This window comes from Rhinichthys klamathensis, unplaced genomic scaffold (genome assembly GCF_029890125.1).
Source record: "Rhinichthys klamathensis goyatoka isolate OS25496 unplaced genomic scaffold, OSU_Roscu_1.1 h1tg001160l_1, whole genome shotgun sequence".
Classification (NCBI taxonomy): domain Eukaryota; kingdom Metazoa; phylum Chordata; class Actinopteri; order Cypriniformes; family Leuciscidae; genus Rhinichthys; species Rhinichthys klamathensis.
In genome coordinates, this window is record NW_026607368.1 from 33,683 (window position 1) to 59,004 (window position 25,322).

At 41.2% G+C, this 25,322-nt stretch overlaps 1 protein-coding gene across 1 annotated transcript in view; it reads left to right on the forward strand.

Annotated features, from left to right (window-relative positions):
* The window catches only part of clcn2c (chloride channel 2c), a 28,475-nt gene extending 3,969 nt beyond the window's left edge, over positions 1 to 24,506 (forward strand). Inside the window, exons 3-23 of the mRNA XM_056244917.1 lie at positions 1,297 to 1,428; positions 1,938 to 2,066; positions 2,441 to 2,574; positions 2,868 to 2,945; positions 3,564 to 3,642; positions 6,534 to 6,659; positions 8,241 to 8,325; positions 8,937 to 9,038; positions 9,209 to 9,293; positions 9,413 to 9,568; positions 9,765 to 9,834; positions 10,388 to 10,498; positions 12,273 to 12,486; positions 12,921 to 13,054; positions 16,006 to 16,130; positions 16,351 to 16,453; positions 21,435 to 21,502; positions 22,132 to 22,170; positions 22,252 to 22,356; positions 22,551 to 22,637; positions 24,353 to 24,506. Coding sequence (XP_056100892.1) covers positions 1,297 to 1,428; positions 1,938 to 2,066; positions 2,441 to 2,574; positions 2,868 to 2,945; positions 3,564 to 3,642; positions 6,534 to 6,659; positions 8,241 to 8,325; positions 8,937 to 9,038; positions 9,209 to 9,293; positions 9,413 to 9,568; positions 9,765 to 9,834; positions 10,388 to 10,498; positions 12,273 to 12,486; positions 12,921 to 13,054; positions 16,006 to 16,130; positions 16,351 to 16,453; positions 21,435 to 21,502; positions 22,132 to 22,170; positions 22,252 to 22,356; positions 22,551 to 22,637; positions 24,353 to 24,496 — 2,306 coding nt within the window. The 3' untranslated portion in view covers positions 24,497 to 24,506. The remainder of the gene's footprint in view (positions 1 to 1,296; positions 1,429 to 1,937; positions 2,067 to 2,440; positions 2,575 to 2,867; positions 2,946 to 3,563; positions 3,643 to 6,533; positions 6,660 to 8,240; positions 8,326 to 8,936; positions 9,039 to 9,208; positions 9,294 to 9,412; positions 9,569 to 9,764; positions 9,835 to 10,387; positions 10,499 to 12,272; positions 12,487 to 12,920; positions 13,055 to 16,005; positions 16,131 to 16,350; positions 16,454 to 21,434; positions 21,503 to 22,131; positions 22,171 to 22,251; positions 22,357 to 22,550; positions 22,638 to 24,352) is intronic.
* Positions 24,507 to 25,322: the final 816 nt, after the last annotated feature.

Genomic DNA, 25,322 nt, shown 5'->3' on the forward strand with positions numbered 1-25,322 from the left:
TTCGAACCCGGGTCTCTCACACCAAAGGCATGTGTCTTACCCACTGCGCCATCACCACCCCTCATATACTCACTATATACTCAATACTCACTATATACTCAGTACATACTCACTATATACTCAGTACTCAGTACATACTCACTATATACTCAGTACTCACTATATACACTCACTATATACTCAGTACTCACTACATACTCACTATATACATAGTACTCACTATATACGCTCACTATATTCTCAGTACTCACTACTCACTATATATACTCACTATATAATCAGTACTCACTATAGACACTCACTATATACTCACTATATACTCAGTACTCACTATATACTAAGTACTCACTATATACTCAGTACTCACTATATATTCAGTATATACTCACTATATACTCAGAACTAACTATATACTCAGTACTCACTATATACTCACTATATACTCAGTACTCACTATATACTCACTATATACTCAGTACTCACTATATATTCACTATATACTCACTATATACTCAGTACTCACTATATACTCACTATATACTCAGTACTCACTATATACTAAGTACTCACTATATACTCAGTACTCACTATATATTCACTATATACTCACTATATACTCAGAACTAACTATATACTCAGTACTCACTATATACTCACTATATACTCAGTACTCACTATATACTCACTATATACTCAGTACTCACTATATATTCACTATATACTCACTATATACTCAGTACTCACTATATACTCACTATATACTCAGAACTCACTATATACTCAGTACTCACTATATACTCACTATATACTCAGTACTCACTATATACACTCACTATATTCTCAGTACTCACTACTCACTATATATACTCACTATATACTCAGTACTCACTATAGACACTCACTATATACTCAGGACTCACTATATACTCACTATATACTCAGTACTCACTATATAGTAAGTACTCACTATAAACTAAGTACTCACTATATATTCAGTACTCACTATATATTCACTATATACTCACTATATACTCAGAACTCACTATATACTCAGTACTCACTATATGCTCATTACTCACAATATACTCATTACTCACTATATACTCAGTACTCACTATATACTCAACTCACTATATACTGCAACACTCAAGCGTTTAAAGAAGAAACTAACACTGTTGTTGCTCACTTTAGTCTCATGGGAGCACTGGCTTGGGCTTTATGGGTAAAGCAGTCTGAGTTTATGGAGTCTGCAGGTGTGCACTGAAGCATTATGGGTAATGTATTTCCTCTCTGTAGTGCGGGTCTCACACTTTCAGCGGCTCTTGGTGACGTTGATCGGAGCGGACTGGGTCTTCCTCATGATCCTGGGCTTCATCATGGCAGTGATCAGCTTCGTCATGGATATCGTCGTCACACTCTTCACAGACGGTGAGTGCATGACATTAACCCTCATCCTTCACTCGCACTTGAGCTGTTCCGCTGGGTCCTAAAGGCATTTCTCTTCTGTGTGCATTCAGATACACATGTAGACATTATACAATCATTTTTTGGTAAAGTTTTAGCATTTTTAGTTTGAATTTTGAGCATTTTTAGGTTTTTCTATGTGTACTAAAGCATTCCTCACATTCCACTCATTCCTAAGGGGGTCAGATTGAGCCGAGAGGGAAGGATGTGTGACTGTTTTCAATTTCAACCACAAAACTTCTCAAACCCATACATTTTTTTATGTGTATATGGTTCAAGTGCGACAAAAGTCCTGGGGTCTTGACCCCTCTGATGGACACTAATCTAGAAAAAATATATATTTTAAAAAAGATTTTAGAGTCAAAATCTTTTAGGGACCCGAGGGAAGGAAATCATCTCTTTCCCAAATGTTCATTATTTTTATGCTTAAAAATCTAACTTCTCTCTCTCTCTCTCTCTCTCTCTCTCTGTAGTGCACAGGTGGATCTACGATATTTCGGACAGTCATGTTTTCCTCCAGTATTTCGCATGGGTCTCTTATTCTATGACCCTCATGTGTTTCGCGGCAGGATTCGCGAGCATAGTATCGCCTCAGGCTGCTGGTGAGACACACACACACACACACACACACACACACACACACACACACACACACACACACACACACACACACACACACACACACACACACACACACACACACACACACACACACACACTCACACACACACACACACACACACACACAACACACACACTCACACACACTCACACACACACACAACACACACAATCCATCATTATATTTACAGCTAAACATAATTTATGAGTTTTGATAGCTTTGACTCTGATCTACAGGTGTAAGGACATTAATGAGGACATTTGAGCTGAGAAACATGTGATGAACTCTTTGTGTAATTCTTCATAACTCATGATTGATGTGTGTGTGTGTGTGCGTGTGTGTGTGTGTGTTTAGGGTCAGGTATTCCTGAGATGAAGACGGCTCTGAGAGGAGTCGTGCTGCCGGAGTATCTGACCTTCAGAACACTAGTGTCCAAAGTCATCAGTCTGACCTGTGTGCTTGGAAGTGAATTACCTGTGGGCAAAGAGGTGAACAAACACACACACACACACACACACACACAGACGGAAGGAGTGCCCTCTGGTGGCGATGATGGGTATGATACTCAACAAACAACATATATGCATTATTTTTAGATTTCTTAATGTGTCAGGCTTTACAGGGTTTATTTTCAGGTGAGCTTGTTATGATATTGTGTGTGTGTGTGTGTGTGTGTGTGTGTGTGTGTGTGTGTGTGTGTGTGTGTGTGTGTGTGTGTGTGTGTGTGTGTGTGTGTGTGTGTGTGTGTGTGTGTGTGTGTGTGTGTGTGTGTGTTCTGTAGGGTCCGTTCGTGCACATCGGCAGTATGTGTGCTATTCTTCTCTGCAAGTTCATGTCGCTCTTCAGTGGGATTTATAAGGTATTTAAAACATTATTATAGTATTCAGTAGATCTACCCAACACAGATCTGTGCTCTGTGCTTTGCTTTGAATTTTGAAATGTATTGTTGTGAAAGATGGTGTTAAAGCCCTTTTCCCCCTATCAGATGTTTAAGTAATGATCATAAATTAGGTGGCATTCGAAAGCTTAAACACTCAAAAATCATCCTTTTAAAACTGTTTTGAAATTTGACCCTGTGTTTCCATGGAATCGCTACTTTACATCTTTTTAGCAGCTCAATTTTTGTGATATCAACTTCAAATTTAACACCTTGGATAGACACATGGCTTTGGTTTTATAGCAATTTTAGAGGCCAAATTATTTTGTAAAATATATATTTTGAACTTAAATTTTGATAACTTTTTTAAACTTTTATTTTTTTGGAAGTGCTTTCTCTCCTGGAATAATCTCAGTCTTTAAAAAAAACTAAGTTTAGCTTCCAAAGCGTTCATGAACTACAACCATTTACGTTCAGATCTACACGGGGTGACAGGAAAGAAGGTGAACCAAAATGCTCTTGATTGTGCCGTGCTGCCGACCTGCCGCGAATTTAGTTCTCTTCTGTGTGTGTGTGTGTGTGTGTGTGTGTGTTGAACAGAACAAGGCCAGAAACAAGGAGATGCTGACGGTCGGATGTGCTGTTGGAATTGGGTGCTGCTTCGCTTCTCCTATTGGAGGTGAGAAAACTGTGTGTGTGTGTGTGTGTGTGTGTGTGTGTGTGTGTCTCCAACCAAGACCTCAGTGGTGGAACAGACGGTGGATGATGGCTGGCCTTAGGGGAGCATCACAACGACTGGAAAGACTGGGAATCCAAGACTGGGACGCACCGGCGTCCTTTTGGGAATCCATACTAACATCCCGATTTAAGTCCTATGGTTAGACCGGAGAGGAGAACCCCAATCATCTCTAGAGAACTGAGAAGATACCGGATCGACCTAGCCATCCTTTCTGAGACTCGACTAGCAGACGAAACTGAAAGAGGAGACGGGTGGCTACATATCTATATCTATTGCTCTCCTCACTTGTAAGTCGCTTTGGATAAAAGCGTCTGCTAAATGATTAAATGTGAATCATCTCACGCACCCTGTTTGCAATCTTCATTGCTGCCATACTCCTCCTCATTGGTGGAGAGGTGCCATAGGAGATTCCAGTCATGTACAAGTACATGTCAAGGCCAAGAGCAACATCAACCATCGTGTATTGTTTTCAAGAGCAAAGACCATCCATCACAGAGCTTCAGTACGTGTACGATAACTTCATCCCAGCACTCTCCACAGAAGACCATCCTGACTGACTTTGCCAAGGTGTACAGTGCCCTGGGCCTAAAATTAAACATCAAGAAGACCCAAGTCCTATTCCAATCTCCACCCAACCAGCCAGCTACCCAGCGCACCATGCAAGTGGACAACCCCACCCTTGAACATGTGGCCCACCTCCCCTACCTTGGCACTGACATCGGCTGAGCGGTGCCAGTGGAGCCTACGCCAGACTCAGGAGAAGAGTCTTCGGAGTCCGAGACCTAACAGCCCAAGCAGAACCCCTGGTCAACAGAACCGTTGTGTATGGAGCCGAGTCATGGACCATCTACAGCTGATACCTCGTTTCCAGCAAAAACAACTGGTTCGGAACTGGTGCTGGTTCAGAGTTGGGTCGACTTACTTTGTTTTTCCACTGACTAGAGAGTCCAGCGAATGACGTCGTTACGTCACTGTGTACGTCGCCATACGTCTTAGCTTTCCCATTCCCGTCGTGTTGTTGTTCACAGTAACCCGCCCCCCGCCCCCGACGTAAGCATGACGTGGTGAAAGAACGGTTCTAGTCCAGCATTTGGAACCAATTTTCCTGGCCGAGAACCGGTTCTTTGGCTGTCGAAACACAAATACCCCTTTTCCACCAAAGCATTTTGAGAGCCGGTTCGGAGCCGGTGCCTACTCGCGAACCAGTTCTTTGTCAAGTCATCTTCATTTATATAGCGCTTTTAACAATGTAGATTGTTCCAAAGCTGCTTTACAGCAGCTCTAGAATAAAGTTATTGTCCAGCTAAAGTTAGTTTTAATTGATTCACTTCCATCGCAACGACCACTAGCCATTAACTCAAGGCCGCCAACACGACACCGCTCTAACAGAAAACTCTTAAGTTCTCTCTACGCACACTTTAAGAACGCGAGCCTGTGAGAACGCTGATGGCGCGCACATGCGTATTAAGAGTTCATTCTATAGGTGTGTGTGTTTGAATATATGTGCGCAGGCATGTAGTCCTTCCCTAAAAACCAACCCTCAACAAACTACTTGGCTGTTCTTAAAATTTACAATACAGAATTTTAGCGCTTCGGCGTAGCCACGCGAACCGGCATTATCCCGACAGCGATTGTCTGTACAGAGGAGACGGAGGAGGCCTTCACAGGGAGGGACTTTGTGTTTCGACAGCCAAAGGAAAATTGGTTTCAAAGCGGCACCAACTCTTTGCTGGACTAGAACCGTTCTTTCACCACGTCATGCTTACGTCGGGCTAAGACGTATGGCGACGTACACAGAGACGTAACGGCGTCGTTCGCCGGGCTCTCTAGTCAGTGGAAAAACAAACAGATTCTGTGAACCAACTTTGAACCAGCACCAGTTCCGAACCAGTTCTTTTTTGGTGGAAACGAGGTAAAAGAACTGTAGACACCGGCTCCGAACCGGCTCTCAAAATGCTTTGGTGGAAAAGCGGTATGAGAGACATGGAACAATACCAACAAAGATCCCTATGAAAGATTGTGAGGATCAGCTGGGGGACGGACACCGACATCAGCATCTCGGAGGAGGCCAACATGACCAGCACGACCACTACAGTAATGCAGTGCAACACTGGTGGACAGGCCCATTTAAGTACATTTATTTGGTTTCATATTTTTGTTACAATTGTATGATATTATTTGTTTGTTTTGTTTTAATTTAAAATATCAAAAATGGGATACATCATAAAGGGCGTGGAAATGGATTGAATACAATATGTCGGGAGAGATATGGAGTGGGTCGGAGATGATTTTTCGGCTTGTATAATTTGTACCTTAATTTCAATAGATGTGTTGTAAATCAATCATCTGGATTTAAATAAATAAGAAGAAAACAAAAACAACGCTTGGTGCAATGAAGTGCGTAAATAAACACAAGGCCACTATCATGCTTCCGCAATATTTTAATATTTCAAGGGCAATTCTGCATAAGTTCTATATCACATGGAGCCACTGGGAACACCCTGCACTGGCCAGGAGCTCCTGGAAGAAATGCGTTCAGGAAGGAGCGGCACGCCATGAACCACAGAGACAAAGCAACAGCGCCACCAGGAGGACGAGAAGGCCTAACACCAGCAGTGTCGGCACTCCCCCCGGCCCACCCTGCTCAGCCTATGAGGATCACGGACTCTAGAGCATGTGTGTGTGTGTGTGTGTGTGTGTGTGATGGGTAGGTTTAGGGGGATAGAAAATACAGTTTGTACAGTATAAAATCATTATGTCAATGGAAAGTCCCCATAAAACATGGTTACTATGTGTATGTGTGTGTGTGTGTGTGTGTGTGTGTGTTTCAGGAGTGTTGTTCAGCCTGGAGATCACCTCAAGGTTTTTTGTCGCACCAAACTACTGGCGTGGATTTCTGTCCGCTACGTTCGGTTCCTTGATCTTCAGGCTTCTGCCCGTGTGGCACAGAGAGGAAGGTGTGTGTGTGTGTGTGTGTGTATATGTATGTGTGTGAGTGTGTGTGTGTGTGTGTGTGTGTGTGTGTGTGTGTGTTCTGCAGATAATGCATGTTAATAACGGTAACCCTTTACAATAAGGTTCATTAGTTAACATGAACTGAGAATGAACAATACTTCTACAGCATTTATTCATCTTAGTTAACAGTCATTTCAACATTTACTAATACGTTATTAAAATCAAAGGTTGTATTTATGAACATTAGTAATGCACTGTGAACTAACATGAACAAACAATGAACAGCTGGATTTTTATTAAGTAACATTAACAGAGATGTATTGCTCATTGTTAGATCATGTTAGTTAATGCATTACCTAATGAACCTTATTGTAAAGTGTTACTGAATAATGTTGATCAAAGCTGTAACCCTATATAACCCTCCAGTCTGGCAGTTCAAAACTAAACTGCATTTCATGGAAGAACATGGTTGTGGTTTTGCTTCAGCTCTGCATGACTGTGCGTATGAATATGATCTTCACAATAGATAATGCTTTACAGTGAACTCTGCTAGAGAGCTTCATACACACACACACACACACACACATCATCCGCCTCTACCAGGTCTCACACACACACACACACACACACACACACACACACACACACACACACACACACACACACACACACACACACACACACACACACACACACACACACACACACACACACACACACATCATCCGCCTCTACCAGGTCACTCTCTCTCACACAGACACACACACACACACACACACACACACACACACACACACACACACACACACACACACACACACACACACACACACACACACACACACACACACACACACACACACACACACACACACACACACACCATCCGCCTCTACCAGGTCATTCTCTCTCACACAGACACACACACACACACACACACATCATCCGCCTCTACCAGGTCTCTCTCACACACACACACACACACACACACACACACACACACATCATCCGCCTCTACCAGGTCATTCTCTCTCACACAGACACACACACACACACACACACACACATCATCCGCCTCTACCAGGTCTCACACACACACACACACACACACACACACACACACACACACACACACACACACACACACACACACACACACACACACACACACACACACACACACACACACACACACACAAACACACACACACACACATGAGCTGATGTTGATTCTTGTTTTATTACAAGCTCTGTCTAGTTGTCTGACTGGTAAACACACACACACACACACACACACACACACGAGCTGATGTTGATGAATCATGCAAATAAGGTAATTAGACAAAAACACGCTTTGGAAAAAGGACTTTCTAGTTATTAAATGTTGTTAATTTTGAAGTAAGAAAAGTTAAATAGTGCTCCTTTAATAGAGCGATCAGGCTGTGTGTTACAGCGTTTTTAACACCAGTCGGGGCTCATATTTGTTTTATAAGAATATTTAGAGTGCTAAAACCTCCTTATATTAGTTGTGGCGTGTGTGTAACGACACCAGACGTTGAGTGGAGTTATTCTCTCTCTCTCAGAGACGCTCACGGCTCTTTACGCCACGAAGTACCGGCTGGACTACCCGTTCGACCTGCAGGAGCTGCCGGCCTTCGCTGCCATGGGGTGAGTGTGTGTCACGGCCAAGCACACACTATAGCCCTAGAGCTTTAGCTTTGAAGGAGGTTTTTTTTGTTTTGTTTTTTTGCATAACTTAGACAGTTTCCTCTGATAACAGATCACTGTAGATTGTAAATTTGCATTTTCTGTAAAGCTGCTTGGAAACGATGTGTATTGTGAAAAGCGCTGTACAAATAAATGTGAATAGAATTGAACTAAGTTAATGTATTAACTAAAGATGAGCAATACATTTGTTAGAGTATTTGTTTATCTTCTAAAAGATAATATAAGTGCACATTTTAGGTGTGTGCAAGTTATAAAAATAAATGTAGCACACATTTTTAGCTCAATACATATTTACATTATGAGCAAAATTGCTTCAGATATTCAAGCTTTTATATAGTATACAGAATATAAGTTTGTTTTGTGGCACTCACAGATTTTTGTCACTTTTTTCAGTTTAAAACAAACAGAGATACTTCTCTAAAACACTTCTCGATGTGATAAAATCACTGTGACGCACAAGCTCTTGTGGTTTGTTGCTTTAACACACACACACACACACACATGTTAAAACACACACACGTTAACACACACACACACGTTCTCTTCCTTAGGGTAGTGTGTGGCTTCGGCGGAGCCTTCTTCGTGTTCCTGTATGGAAAGATCACTCTGTTTGTGAAGAAGCAGAAAGCCATGAACAGCTTCCTCATGAAGAAGTGAGTGATGCATAAACACGTGTGTGTGTGTGTGTGTGTGTGTGTGTGTGTGTGTGTGTGTGTGTGTGTGTGTGTGTGTGTGTGTGTGTGTGTGTGTGTGTGTGTGTGTGTGTGTGTGTGTGTGTGTGTGTGTGTGTGTGTGTGTGTATAATCATGTGTTTTCTGTCTAGTGTTTTCTTGTATTCTGCTTTGGTCTCTGTACTGATTTCAACGCTCACTTTCCCTCCGGGCTTTGGGCAGTTCATGGCTGGAAAGGTAACACACACACACACTCAAACACACACACACTGAAATGAAACATGAAAACCAGTCTGTACCATTTTTTGGTTTATATAGAACCCTTTCCTGTTTATGACATCATTTCCTCTTTATAGCTTACACAAAGGGAATCCTTAATTTCATTTTTTGATAATCGCACCTGGTCAAATCACTGCATCGTGGCAGACTTTGATAACGACGATCACTTAGCGGCCTGGAAGCATCCTCAGGCGAACGTCTTCATCATCCTCACCATCTTCGTCTTAATGAAGGTAAACACACACACACGCCATGGTTACATGTGTCATGCTAATCTCAGGATATCGCATAATAAAGGCTGGATGGAAATGCCAAGTTGCACATAAAAACACACAAAAAAAATTTCTTGCTGTTTTAATATATACAGTATTTGTGAGTGTGTGTGTGTGTTGTTGTGCTTTAATTGTGTTACTGTTGTCTGTTGTGTAGTTCTGGATGTCTGCGCTGTCCATAACCCTTCCTATACCGTGTGGTTCCTTCGTTCCCATATTCGTCATTGGTATGTGTTTCTGTGTTTATCTAGAAAAATATCATTATTTTTTGGGGCATTCCCACCTTTTTAGGGCCCGTTTGACACCATGATAACTAAAACCATAAAGTGTAAATCATAAAGTCCAGAAAAATCTAAAGCAGCTCAAATGTTTTCAACACTGATAATAATCATAAATGTGTCTTGAGCATCAGATCCTCATATTAGAGTGATTTCTGAAGGATCATGTGACACTGAAGACTGGAGTAATGATGCTGAAATTCAGCTTTGATCACAGGAATAAATTACACTTTACTGTATATTCACATAGAAAACAGATGATTTACATTATAATAATATTACTGTATTTTTGATCAAATAAATGCAGTCTTGATGAGCAGAAGAGACTCTTTCAGAAACATTAAAAAAACTTTTTACCGCTAGTCCAGTTATCGTTTTATGTGTGAACGGACTCTAAAAAGACCCTTTAATAAGATGAGTGTGTGTTCGTGTGTGTGTTTCAGGTGCTGGGTTTGATAAGATCAGTGTGAACTGACCGTGTGTGTTCGTGTGTGTGTTTCAGGTGCTGGGTTTGGCCGTTTGGTGGGTGAAGGAATGGCCACTTTGTTCCCAGAGGGAATTAACACAAATGGACACATATATCACATCGTGCCTGGAGCGTACGCTGTCGTGGGTGAGAAACTGGATTTGTGTGCAGCCTATGGGTCCCACTTTATATCAAGTGGCTTTAAGTACTATGTACTTACATCGAAAAATAAGTACAATGTACTTCTTGGGCCCTATCTTGCACCCGGCGCAAATGACTTTGTACACCGACGCATGTATCATTCCTATTTTGCACCCACGCAAAGCAGACTTTTCCCTCCACAGACGCACGTCGGTTAACTAAGAAATACACTTGCGCTCCCCGGGGCGGTTCAGCGCAAAGAGGAGGCGTGTTCCGGCGCAAACTTTCCCTCATGCTATTTTGCTGTTCTATAAAACAATTGCGCCACTGACCAGAAAAAACCTAGTCTAAAGTCAGTGGCGCGTTGCGCATTGTTCATTATGCTATTTTAAGGGCGCATGCTTGGCCATAATCAATGTAGCGTGTGCACAACGCGCATACACTTTGATTCTCTCATCTAAGCAGCAGTTTTCATTTTTGCAAATCATACATTATTACGATATATAGATAGATAGATAGATAGATAGATAGATAGATAGATAGATAGATAGATAGATAGATAGATAGATAGATAGATAGATAGATAGATAGATAGATAATTTATTATAAAAGCATACATGTAGCTTACACATTTACTCAAATTATCATACGCCTGTTTAACAGAAGTTAATTTGGGTGGGTTTCTCCATCCCCAATGTCACTTCTCTGTGTTTTACGGCCCTGACGAGAACGTTGCTCTCCTTGGCTGTGAACCGCTCCTGGCGCGCGCCTGGCAAATCCGCCGTTATAATAGGAATCCGCTTTAGAACAAGCGCGCCTGCTCTTAAAGGGAATGTGAGATGACGCTCTGATTGGTTTATTTCACGTTACGCCCAAACCACACCTATGAATAATGAAGCTACTTCAGACCAACCCCTTTTAGATTTGCGCCAGGCGCAAGAGGCATTTATCCTGCCGGGAAAATAGCAACAGTGCCGGGATCCGCCCACAAAGTTACTTGCGCTTTGCGCTTTGACACTTGCGTTTCAGATCGTTAAAATAGGGCCCATAGTGTTGATGTTGTGTCGTAAAACATGAGTTTGCTGCTGTTGAGGAGTGATTCGGGTGAGGTTAGGGACACGTGTGGTGTGAGGGAAGGGTCAACTGTGTCATTACAGCTGTAATTACATGCAGGTATTTTTGAAATATAGGTACAATGTAAAAATATGTCCATTGTATCAAATTATTAATTTTAATGTAAGTACATAGTACTTAAAGCCACTTAATATACAGTGGGACCAAACTGTCAGTATTAAGCTCAAATCATTAGGAGTTACACTGGGCCCTATCATACACCAGGCGCGACGCTAGTGTTTTACTAGTTTCAGCCCGACGCAATTATCATTTTCACGTCCTGCTCCACCTTGTTTAAATAGCAAATGCATTTGCGTACATGTGTGTGCCCATGGGCTGCTGGTCCCAAAACACACCCATTACTCATTAAGAGAATAGGGACGCCCCTTTTAGACCAGCGCCGGGAGCGCCGCCCCTTTGTCCCGTCGTTAAACTAGCAAAAGTGGATTCGGAGTACACTTGCGGTGACACCATGAGCTTAGATCATTAAAATAGAGCCTGAGGTGTTTGATGAGCAGTCACATGACTCCCTCTGTGTTTGAGGATCAGTCACATGACTCTCTCTGTGTTTGAGGATCAGTCACATGACTCTCTCTGTGTTTGAGGATCAGTCACATGACTCTCTCTGTGTTTGAGGATCAGTCACATGACTCTCTCTCGTGAGCAGGAGCGGCAGCGCTGACGGCAGGAGTCACGCACACCGTGTCGACCGGCGTGATCATGATGGAGTTGACGGGTCAGATTAGCTACACTCTGCCCATCTTGATCTCGGTGATTCTGGCCAACATGGTCTCTCAGAGTCTCCAGCCGTCCATCTACGACACGGTTATCCGCATTAAGAAGCTGCCGTACCTGCCCTTGCTCCGATGGGGACACCGCGAGTGAGTCTCTGCTTTCCCTTTCATAACTTTCTTTCTGTTTCTTATCCTGTGCATCACTTACACCTACAAAACTGCTTTGAAACAATTTATAGTGTTAAAAGCGCTATATAAATGAACGAAGGTGACTTGACTTGACTACACTTTCCTAAGCAGTTCATTCCTAAGCAGTTCAAGTGGTTTGGTTTTTTCCTGTGTTGTGCATCAAAAATGTCAATAATTCCCAGCAAGCAATTTTGCATTTAAAAGATGTCTAATAGTGTCCAAACACAGGCTTGATGTCTAGGATAAAACAAGGCACAATTTGGGCTGTCAGTGAAAATTTAATAGACATCTAAACCATAGCCCTGTACAAGCGCTGTATAAATAAAGGTATCGTGAGTTGACTTGACTTGTGCATCAAAAATGTTGATAATTACCTCTTTCCCTGTCGGTAGGAAGTGTAATATTCATGTGGAAGACTTTATGGAAAGAGATGTTCGTTATGTCCCACTGAACTCCACCTACAGAGACATTAACAGGATCCTACGCTCAGGAAATCTGAAAATGCTGCCTGTGGTGAAGTCTGCAGGTACAAACACACCTCTTAACATTCAGAGAACATTCTAAAGTAACATTCAGAGAACATTCAAAAGTAACATTCAGAGAACATTCAAAATTAACGATCAGAGAACATTCAAAAGTAACATTCAGTGAACATTCTAAAGTAACGTTCAGAGAACATTCTAAAGTAACATTCAGAGAACATTCTAAAGTAACATTCAGAGAACATTCTAAAGTAACGTTCAGTGAACATTCTAAAGTAACATTCAGAGAACATTCTAAAGTAACATTCAGAGAACATTCTAAAGTAACATTCAGAGAACATTCTAAAGTAACATTCAGAGAACATTCAAAAGTAACATTCAGAGAACATTCTAAAGTAACATTCAGAGAACATTCAAAAGTAACATTCAGAGAACATTCAAAAGTAACATTCAGAGAACATTCAAAAGTAACATTCAGAGAACATTCAAAAGTAACGTTCAGAGAACATTCAAAAGTAACGTTCAGAGAACATTCAAAAGTAACATTCAGAGAACATTCAAAAGTAACATTCAGAGAACATTCAAAAGTAACGTTCAGAGAACATTCAAAAGTAACATTCAGAGAACATTCAAAAGTAACATTCAGAGAACATTCAAAAGTAACGTTCAGAGAACATTCAAAAGTAACATTCAGAGAACATTCAAAAGTAACATTCAAAGAACATTCAAAAGTAACATTCAGAGAACATTCTAAAGTAACATTCGGAGAACATTCTAAAGTAACATTCAGAGAACATTCAAAAGTAACATTCAGAGAACATTCAAAAGTAACGTTCAGAGAACATTCTAAAGTAACATTCAGAGAACATTCTAAAGTAACATTCAGAGAACATTCAAAAGTAACATTCAGAGAACATTCAAAAGGAACATTCAGAGAACATTCAAAAGTAACATTCAGAGAACATTCAAAAGGAACATTCAGAGAACATTCTAAAGTAACATTCAGAGAACATTCAAAAGGAACATTCAGAGAACATTCTAAAGTAACATTCAAAGTAACACTCAGAGAACATTCAAAAGTAACATTCAAAGTAACACTCAGAGAACATTCAAAAGTAACATTCAAAGTAACATTCAGAGAACATTCAAAAGTAACATTCAGAGAACATTCTAAAGTAACATTAAGAGAACATTCTAAAGTAACATTAAGAGAACATTCAAAAGTAACATTCAGAGAACATTCAAAAGTAACGTTCAGAGAACATTCTAAAGTAACATTCAGAGAACATTCTAAAGTAACGTTCAGAGAACATTCTAAAGTAACATTCAGAGAACATTCTAAAGTAACATTCAGAGAACATTCTAAAGTAATATTCAGAGAACATTCTAAAGTAACGTTCAGAGAACATTCTAAAGTAACATTCAGAGAACATTCTAAAGTAACGTTCAGAGAACATTCTAAAGTAACATTCAGAGAACATTCTAAAGTAACATTCAGAGAACATTCTAAAGTAACATTCAGAGAACATTCAAAAGTAACATTCAGAGAACATTCAAATGTAACATTCAGAGAACATTCTAAAGTAACATTCAGAGAACATTCAAAAGTAACGTTCAGAGAACATTCAAAAGTAACATTCAGAGAACATTCAAAAGGAACATTCAGAGAACATTCAAAAGGAACATTCAGAGAACATTCTAAAGTAACATTCAGAGAACATTCAAAAGGAACATTTAGAGAACATTCTAAAGTAACACTCAGAGAACATTCAAAAGTAACATTCAAAGTAACACTCAGAGAACATTCAAAAGTAACATTCAAAGTAACACTCAGAGAACATTCAAAAGTAACATTCAAAGTAACATTCAGAGAACATTCAAAAGTAACATTCAGAGAACATTCTAAAGTAACATTCAGAGAACATTCAAAAGTAACATTCAGAGAACATTCTAAAGTAACATTCAGAGAACATTCTAAAGTAACATTCAGAGAACATTCTAAAGTAACATTCAGAGAACATTCAAAAGTAACATTCAGAGAACATTCTAAAGTAACATTCAGAGAACATTCTAAAGTAACATTCAGAGAACATTCTAAAGTAACATTCAGAGAACATTCAAAAGTAACAGTCAGAGAACATTCAAAAGTAACATTCAGAGAACATTCTAAAGTAACATTCAGAGAACATTCTAAAGTAACATTCAGAGAACATTCTAAAGTAACATTCAGAGAACATTCAAAAGTAACATTCAGAGAACATTCTAAAGTAACATTCAGAGAACATTCTAAAGTAACATTCAGAGAACATTCAAAAGTAACATTCAGAGAACATTCAAAAGTAACATTCAGAGAACATTCTAAAGTAACATTCAGAGAACATTCTAAAGTAACATTCAGAGAACATTCAAAAGTAACATTCAGAGAACATTCTAAAGTAACATTCAGAGAACATTCAAAAGGAACATTCAGAGAACATTCTAAAGTAACGTTCAGGGAACATTCAAAAGTAACGTTCAGAGAACATTCTAAAGTAACATTCAGAGAACATTCAAAAGTAACGTTCAGAGAACATTCAAAAGTAACATTCAGAGAACATTCTAAAGTAACGTTCCAGTAATATTTGAAGAATGATACAATAGAATGTTCCCTTAACATTCACATAACCAAGAAATATTTTTCAGAGAACATTCAGAAATATAGTTTTTATAACCTAATGGGAACGTTAGCAAAATGTTTGTAGAACGTTGGGAGAAAATATCAAGTCAGCTTTATTTTTTATAATAATTTTAATTTAATTTAAATTTTAATTATATATATTTTTTATTTAAATTCATTAATAAATAAGTCAAGATAATGTGTATTGTGAAAAGTAACATACCAATAAACATTACATTATTTGACAGGTTTTACATATATATATATATAGATAATGCACATATTTTATGTTATTCTGCCTGTCCTGATCCCTCTGTTTGATTCCCTTGTGTCTCTCAGAGTCGATGCTCTTGCTGGGTTCTGTCGAGCGTGCTCAGTTGCTGGCGCTCCTAAAGCAGCGAGCGCAGGACCGGCGAGGAGGACTTGCTCCCAGCATGCCTTGCAGCTACAGGGTTCACTTCCAGGTCAGACGGTGAACGCTTGTCTGATATAATAAGAATATAATAAGACATAATAAGCTGTTGCTGCAGTGCTTTCAAGCCAGCACTGTTCGAAATTCCTTATTCTAATTTCCCACAATATCCTGCAATTCAGTCTGAACTGCAATTGACTTTTTATGCATTGTTTTCTGCATACAGCATTTCATTTACACAGAACCAACCAGTGTGTGTGTGTGTGTTGTAGACGTCCACAGAAGAGTCTCCATCCACCTCGGCTCATCCAGACTCCTCTAAACCTCTGAAACCTGTACTGAAGAAGTCGGCTGTAGATGAAGAAGAGATTACAAGTAATGTCACAATCATTTTATTCTAGCTTCATGCATTCTTTTTGGTCAAATATTTTACTCCAAAGTATACAGTTTCCCATCAACAGCACACACTGTCACTATGAACTGAAGGAACAGAGGGCTTAAATACATGAGGAAGGTAATCAACAGAAATAGAAACAGGTGAGGACTAATTAGGGACTTCGGTAACAAATGAACGCCAGTGAAAACTAAGGCTACGTCTACATCTCAGTGTGGGCGGAAGGCCAAAATGGAGAGAAAAAGATGCGTTTTTAAACGAAAATGTATTAGTGTGGACAAGGCCTAATTCTCAGCTGTGGGAGTGTGCTCCAATTCATCCGCATGAACTCCACCAATATGCCCTCGGCGCCATCTGCTGCTGCTGGCTCACACACCTCTGTTACCGTAAATTGTATTTTTATCTCTGTAAAGCTGCTTTGAAACAATCTCCATTGTTAAAAGCGCTATATAAATGAAGATGACTTGACTTGACTTGACTTCGACAGACTCTGTTGGGCTTAGGCTCGCGATGACATCAGCCTCTGGCGATCTCTTTAGCTCTGTTGCATGGACAGGCTCGGGCTCCGAGTGTCACAATGTGGTTGAAGCAAGGAGGAAGCAGGATCCACATGCAGCACACTTTATTTAATAAACTGAAAACTTCATAAAAACTCAGACTAGGAACAGGAACAGGGCATCCAAAATCGACAGTAAGAACACAAGAACTCACAAGGACTGGACTAAAACACAGGGCTTAAATACAAGGCCAAACAAGCTAAACAAGATAACAAGGGGGCGTGGTATACATGAACACAAAGAGGAGCGGGAACACTAATAATAATAATAATAATTCATCACATTTATATAGCGCTTTTCTGGACACTCAAAGCGCTTCACATAGAAGGGGGAATCTCCTCAACCACCACCAATGTGCAGCTCCACCTGGATGATGCGACGGCAGCCATATTGCGCCAGAACGCCCACCACACACCAGCTTACTGGTGGAGAGGAGACAGAGTGATGAAGCCAATTGGTATATATATACATGGGGATGATTAGGAGGCCATGATGTACAGAGGCCACTGGGCAAATTTGGCCAGGATGCCGGGGTTACACCCCTACTCTTTCGAAAGACATCCTGGGATTTTTTGTGACCACAGAGAGTCAGGACCTCGGTTTAACGTCTCATCCGAAGGACGGTGCTCAATTGACAGTATAGTGTCCCCATTACTATCCTGGGGCGTTAGGACCCACACAGACCACAGGGAGAGCACCGCCTGCTGGCCTCACTAACACCTCTTCCAGCAGAAACCTGGTTTTCTCAGAAGGTCTCCCATCCAGGTACTAACCAGGCTCAGCCCTGCTTAGCTTCAGTGGGCAACCAGTCTTGGGCTACAGGGTGATATGGCTGCTGGCCACTGTGAACAGGACTGAACCAAAAGCACAAAGACAGGGAGAACACAGACAGACATTACAACATAGCCCCCCCTCTATGGGCGGCTCCCGACGCCCATCACAACTGGAAACACAGTTCGGGCGGGTGGTGGAGCGGAGGCGGTCCCGGGGGAGGGATGGAGGGCCAGGTCTGTGCAGGGAACGGGACCAGGGTCTTGCAATGATGGACCTGGGCCATGGAGCGTGGGCAGACCTGGGCCATGGAACGTGGGCGGAGAAGGCTGCGCCGGAGACCAGGGCGGAGCAGACGGAGCAGGATGTGCAGGCGGCCGAGGTGAAGACCCCTCGGGCGGCCACGGCGGAGAAGACCCCTCGGGCGGCCACGGCGGTGAAGACCCCTCGGGCGGCCACGGCGGAGAAGACCCCTCGGGCGGCCACGACGGAGAAGACCCCTCGGGTGGCCACGGCGGAGAAGACCCCTCGGGCGGCCACGGCGGAGAAGACCCCTCGGGCGGCCACGACGGAGAAGACCCCTCGGGTGGCCACGGCGGAGAAGACCCCTCGGGCGGCCACGGCGGTGAAGACCCCTCGGGCGGCCACGGCGGAGAAGACCCCTCGGGCGGCCACGGCGGTGAAGACCCCTCGGGCGGCCACGGCGGTGAAGACCCCTCGGGCGGCCACGGCGAGGACCTACTGCCCCCCCCCTAAAATTTTCTTGGGGGTAGCTACGGGGTCATACGCAGAAGCAGGCACAGGAACGAACACCGGCTCATGAACAGACACCGACTCAGGAACAGACACGGACTCACGAACAGACACCGACTCAGGAACAGACACGGACTCACGAACAGACACCGACTCAGGAACAGACACCGGCTCAGGAAAATACACAGCCTCGGGAACAGACACGAGCTCTGGCTCGGTAGACGCGACGCGAGCAGCCTCCGGCCTCGGCAGATGCGTCGCAAGCAGCTTCCAGGTCAGCAGACGTGACGCGAACCGTCTCTAGCTCGGCAGGCATGACGTGAACAGTCACTGATTTGGCGTGGCTAACGTGAAGCGAGGGCTCTGGACTGGACGGGACCAGCGGTGAAGGACTGGACTAAAACACAGGGCTTAAATACAAGGCCAAACAAGCTAAACACGATAACAAGGGGGCGTGGTATACATGAACACAAACGAGGATCGGGAACACTGTGAACAGGACTGAACCAAAAGCACAAAGACAGGGGGAACACAGACAAACATTACAACACCGAGTCAGCGGTGGGCTCTGGGTCTGGAGTGGGGCTGGTGAGGTCGTCCTCAACGGGACAGATGGTGCATGGAGAGTTATTTCTAACCAGCAACCACTCCATATAATCAACGAAACTCCCTCGAGGACCTTCCACGGGCAGGTGTGCCTTCAGCCTGATTAAGAAAGTCCCTGGTGTGATCCTCGAGGGAGCGATACTGCTCTAACAGGAGGAGGAGAACAGCTGCGGTCCATGTTTATAATTCACCGTTTAAATCCTTTAAGGTCTCTCGTTCTGGCACAATGAACTGAAGGAACAGAGGGCTTAAATACATGAGGAAAGTAATCAAAAGAACTACGAACAGGTGAGGACGAATTAGGGATTATGGTAACGAATGAACGACTAGAACTAAGGGTAAGTTTACACGACAACGATATGCTTGAAACAGGAAGTTTTTCCTGTGAGTTTTCCGCGTACAGACGACACCATTGTCAAAACGATCCCCATTCACACGGATCCGCTAAAACGACTGGAAACGCTGTATTCTGCCAGGCCAGTAGATGGCGATGAAACACTATAGATTAAACACGTAATACGCATGTGCACGATGTCATCGTCTTCAGAGATTCACGTTTTTGCTGTTTACACGGAGACCGTTTAAAAAAACGTGCACTTTGAAACCCGTTTTCAAAATTTTGCGTTTTCAGGCGCCCAAAACGCTGTTGTCGTGTAAACGAACGGCCAAAACTCATAAAAAGTTTTACGTTTTTAGTTGAAAACGGTTTTGTGTAAACAGCCCTAAGACAAGAGGTGTGTTTGACTTGAAGTGGCGCTGCACAGACCGATTGGTGTGTGACATCAATGCACCGCGAGAGCGATTGGAAAGCACCTACTATCAAACACACCTACTGTATTGAGAAAGACAATGAAAACTAAGACTGAAAGCTAAACAAGACAGTGAAAACTACATGTGATCATGACCAGGGACGTACTGGGACTGAAATTCAGCCCGGGACTTTAAGATGGAGAGGCCTTTTACGCGAGTGCCCTAGGTGCACGAGCAGAAGGATTTTTTGCAGTTATTTTAATTCTAATAGTGTTTTTATGGTATAAAGAGAATCAGATTACACTGAAGACCTTCAAGAAATTTTAGGATGACACTTGCCTCTTCAGGTTGTATAAGCAAGTCACCACTGCACTGAACACAACCAGGTCAGCAAAACCTAATCTCGAACACTCACACAGTATACTGCTAACTACCAGCATGTCGTGTACAGTCAGTCGGAGTGATAAAATAGTTACAAATACTAACAAATATACATATACAGACATACAGATTCCTTGCTTATAGAAGGATGTTGTCTGTGTGTGACGACAAACTGCTGTTTATAATATATAATAAATCTATAAATATATAATATATGTAAGGGATAATGTATAGCGAGGCGGTTGTTATAGCGTTTGTATCAGCTGCCTCACTATACATTATCCCGCTTATTACATGGCTACCTACCAAATAAATCAATAATTTCACACAAAATATTGATTTAAAAAGCAGTTTATTTTTTTAAAAACGATTGTATTGCTTCCACTAAAGAAAATAGTCAAATAGTCATAGATAATGGCTTGGTAGAATAGGAATTCTACCAAGCCACGTAATAAATGCCTATATTTAAATGCAAATATAAACAATTTCAGTGTATAATAAATCACTAATATATCCCTAATCGTGCACCTGTCCTGTCCATGCTGCTGGGTCCTTCCTCATCTGCACCTCCGGCTGCCACAGCACTCTTTCCACTACGGAAAAGGTCTGTTAATTTGGCGCATTTAGCGGCCTCTTGTGCCAAAAATCTTTTCTTTTTAATTCTTATTTTTTTGCCCCACCCATTTCTTTCTCTTCTTTTCGCCATTTTTACCGTCCGTCTCTGTTGCATTGCATTCACACAAACCCGCCAAACATGACCAAAAGTAGAAACTCTTTTGATCGGTGCCTAGTTTGAGCCAATCGGATGTCAGGAAAAACGAGGATCAGTCCAAGTTGGGAGAGGCCGCTCTTATCCCCCCTCAGATTGAAAGTATTGGTTTGGCCCAGTCTGAATCACACACACACACACAGCGTTCTGCTGCATCTGAGCGGCCGGTTAGGCCGGTCGCGTATCATAAAAAAAAAAAAAAAAAAAAAAAAAAAAAAATGCTCTTTGACCACCGGCCGGTCTTCGGCCTGAAATGGACCGGCCGTTCGGGATTGTTCCCGGTATTCCCGATGGCCAATCCGCCCCTGATCATGACATACACGTAGCGGACGTACGAACAACGTATTCAGACACTTCTCTTGTTTTCTCTCTCAGATCCGTATGATTCTGCCATCAGTTTGAAGAAGCTGTGCTGTTCTCGGCCTGACATTGATGCATTGCAGGTGAATCTCCAACTCACACACTAATGCTGCTCTAGACATTTACTCCGTGTTTTTGAGCAAGTGATTATAGTGAACTTTGTAAGTGTGCGCCTTAAGTCAGCAATAATGCAAGAAAAATGGAATGGTGTGCTTGGAATGCGTTTTCTGCCATTGTGTACATGTGTAGCATATGATGGGCCGGGATTTCTGTGATCTGGAAAACAAAATGTAGTTTTAGAAGAAAAGATGGAATGTCACGGAATTTGGATGAATAAATTAAAAGTAGGGCTGTACATTTCAATCAAGTCACGATATGTCTTTGATAATGATAATAATGAGTGTGTGTGTGTGGTGTTGGTAAACCCTACATTATGGGGACAAAATGTGTCCCCACAAAGCTGGAAATATTTGGACATTTGGACATTTTTTTGTCCCCATGATGAAACAAACTTATAAATCATATTAAATGATCTTTTTTGAAAATCTAAAATTGCAGAAAGTTTTGTGTGATGGGTAGGTTTAGGGGTACGGTTAGTGTAAGGGGAGAGAATATACAGTTTATACCGTATAAAATCATTATTTCTATGGACAGTCCACATAAAACATGAAACACAACATATGTGTGTGTGTGTGTATCATTCTCTCTTTAGGACTACCCAGACGCAGAAGATGATACGATACTTCAGGAGGTGAGGACATCTGAACACACGCGCACACACACACACACACACACACACATTCACATACCGTATCTCTGGCTCTGAATGCAGATTGAGGAGTGGGAGGAGCCACAGCTTGACGAGCAGGTGAACTTCAACAACTGCAGGATTGACCCCGCCCCCTTCCAGCTGGTGGAAGGCACTTCACTGCACAAGGTCAGACTGTGTGTGTGCTGTTTATTTAGCTTTAGTTTGGGGAGAAAACAGTGATGTCGGAATTGTTTTTGGAGTTTACTTTCAGGAAATGCATTGTTAATGTTACAGTATGTGTCACTTTAAACATCAAAAATTGGAAAAAAAGGTGATTTGCTCTGACATTCCCATTTAGCATCTCATTCTCTCTCTGACAGACTCACACTATGTTTTCTGTGTTGAATCTGGATTACGCTTACGTCACCGGTATCGGACGACTGATTGGTGTTGTTTCACTGAAAGAGGTGAGAGTTCAGCAGACGCACAACAATGAGAAAAAAACACTGAACATCATCTACACTGAGGTTCTTCATTGGTTTACATTAGTAACATTCAGAGAAGATTCTAAAGTAACATTCAGAGAACATTCTAAAGTAACGTTCAGAGAACATTCTAAAGTAACATTCAGAGAACATTCTAAAGTAACGTTCAGAGAACATTCTAAAGTAACGTTCAGAGAACATTCAAAAGTAACGTTCAGAGAACATTCAAAGGTAACGTTCAGAGAACATTCAAAAGTAGCGCTCAGAGAACATTCAAAAGTAACATTCAGAGAACATTCTAAAGTAACGTTCAGAGAACATTCTAAAGTAACGTTCAGAGAACATTCTAAAGTAACGTTCAGAGAACATTCTAAAGTAACATTCAGAGAACATTCTAAAGTAACGTTCAGAGAACATTCTAAAGTAACGTTCAGAGAACATTCTAAAGTAACGTTCAGAGAACATTCTAAAGTAACATTCAGAGAACATTCTAAAGTAACGTTCAGAGAACATTCAAAAGTAACATTCAGAGAACATTCTAAAGTAACATTCAGAGAACATTCTAAAGTAACATTCAGAGAACATTCTAAAGTAACGTTCAGAGAACATTCTAAAGTAACGTTCAGAGAACATTCAAAAGTAACATTCAGAGAACATTCTAAAGTAACATTCAGAGAACATTCTAAAGTAACATTCAGAGAACATTCAAAAGTAACATTCAGAGAACATTCAAATTTAACGTTCAGAGAACATTCAAAAGTAACAATCAGAGAACATTCAAAAGTAACATTCAGAGAACATTCTAAAGTAACATTCAGAGAACATTCAAAAGGAACGTTCAGAGAACATTCTAAAGTAACGTTCAGAGAACATTCTAAAGTAACGTTCAGAGAACATTCTAAAGTAACATTCAGAGAACATTCAAAAGTAACATTCAGAGAACATTCAAAAGTAACATTCAGAGAACATTCAAACGTAACATTCAGAGAACATTCAAACGTAACATTCAGAGAACATTCAAACGTAACATTCAGAGAACATTCAAAAGTAACATTCAGAGAACATTCAAAAGTAACATTCAGAGAACATTCTAAAGTAACATTCAGAGAACATTCTAAAGTAACATTCAGAGAACATTCTAAAGTAACATTCAGAGAACATTCTAAAGTAACATTCAGAGAACATTCTAAAGTAACATTCAGAGAACATTCTAAAGTAACATTCAGAGAATATTCTAAAGTAACGTTCAGAAAACATTCTAAAGTAACGTTCAGAGAACATTCTAAAGTAACGTTCAGAGAACATTCAAAAGTAACATTCAGAGAACATTCTAAAGTAACGTTCCCATAAGTTTGAACAATGAAATGGAATGTTTCCTTAATGTTGACATAACAAAAAACGTTTTTAAAACATTTAAAAAACGGAATGTTTTGAACTTTCAAAGAACCAAATTTTTTTGTATAACTTAATAGGAGAATAAAAGAGAATTCAAAGAAAACAAATGTATTTTTCAGTTGTTTACTGTAGAAAAATGTATTGTTTGCCAAATAAACTCCTGATTGAATTTTTTTTTTTTAAACAAACACAAAACGCTTGCTTTGATTTCCATATTAATCTGATCTGATGAGACGCCAGGAGAGGCTTTGCTCTGAACATGAAGAACTGAAGTCATTAACAGCTCTTCTCCTGTGTTGTAGCTGCGTAAAGCCATCGAGGGCTTTCTTCCAGCGGACGGAGTGAGGTTACGACCCATTCTGGCCAGTTTCAGAGACCGAGGCGCCAGAGGAGCCCGGATCGAAACCGCTGAGCTCCACAAACTACTGGACCATCAGGCCAGCTAGAACACCAGAACACCAGAACACAGCGGAACGAGAGGACGAGCGCACAGACGTTTTCATCCTTCTGCCCTCGTTTCCTGCACTGATTACATTCCCAGAGACGTCCTCAGTGCTGAAAACCCAAGTAAATACTGTTTTTATTTTTAGTTGCAGAAATGTTTAGACACGATGTTCTGTCGTTTCTTTGAATATTATTTGCATTGAATGGCCCTCTCTGTATAAAGACCAGTTTGGTTTGAAATGTTTGTTAGAGATTTTGATCGTCATTTGAAGCCAAACCACTTTCGTCCAATAATAACAGCAATATTGGGGGAAAATTGCACTTTTTATTGAAAATTTCAATTCTGTTGTCTACACACACGTCTTACCCGATGAGCATGTTTTCACTAATATGCAGCTTGTGTGTTTTCACTATCATCATGACGTCCTTTCTTCCTGTAATTCAGACATCAACAGCAAAATATTGAGTTTTTCTGAAGAGGTTTATTGGTGCTAAATGTGTTTATATTGAATGTATAATTGTTTGTTTTTTAATTACCACATTTTTCACAGAATCAACCCTGAATCCATTTGAGAGTTTTTTATCTAAAGCAAACTTTTAAAGAGGCCATGACATGAGAAATCAAATTTGCCTTGATCTTTGACATATGAGAGGTCTTTGTACCATTAAAACATCCTTCAAGTTTCAGAGCTTAAAACGTCGTCCTCGTTATAAGCAAAGCATTTATTTAATCAAGTTCCAAAAACGGTTCGTTTTGATGTTGCGGGATCTGTGATGTCACACGGACAAATACATTTGCATATGACCTCCTCCAGAGCAAGAGATCGA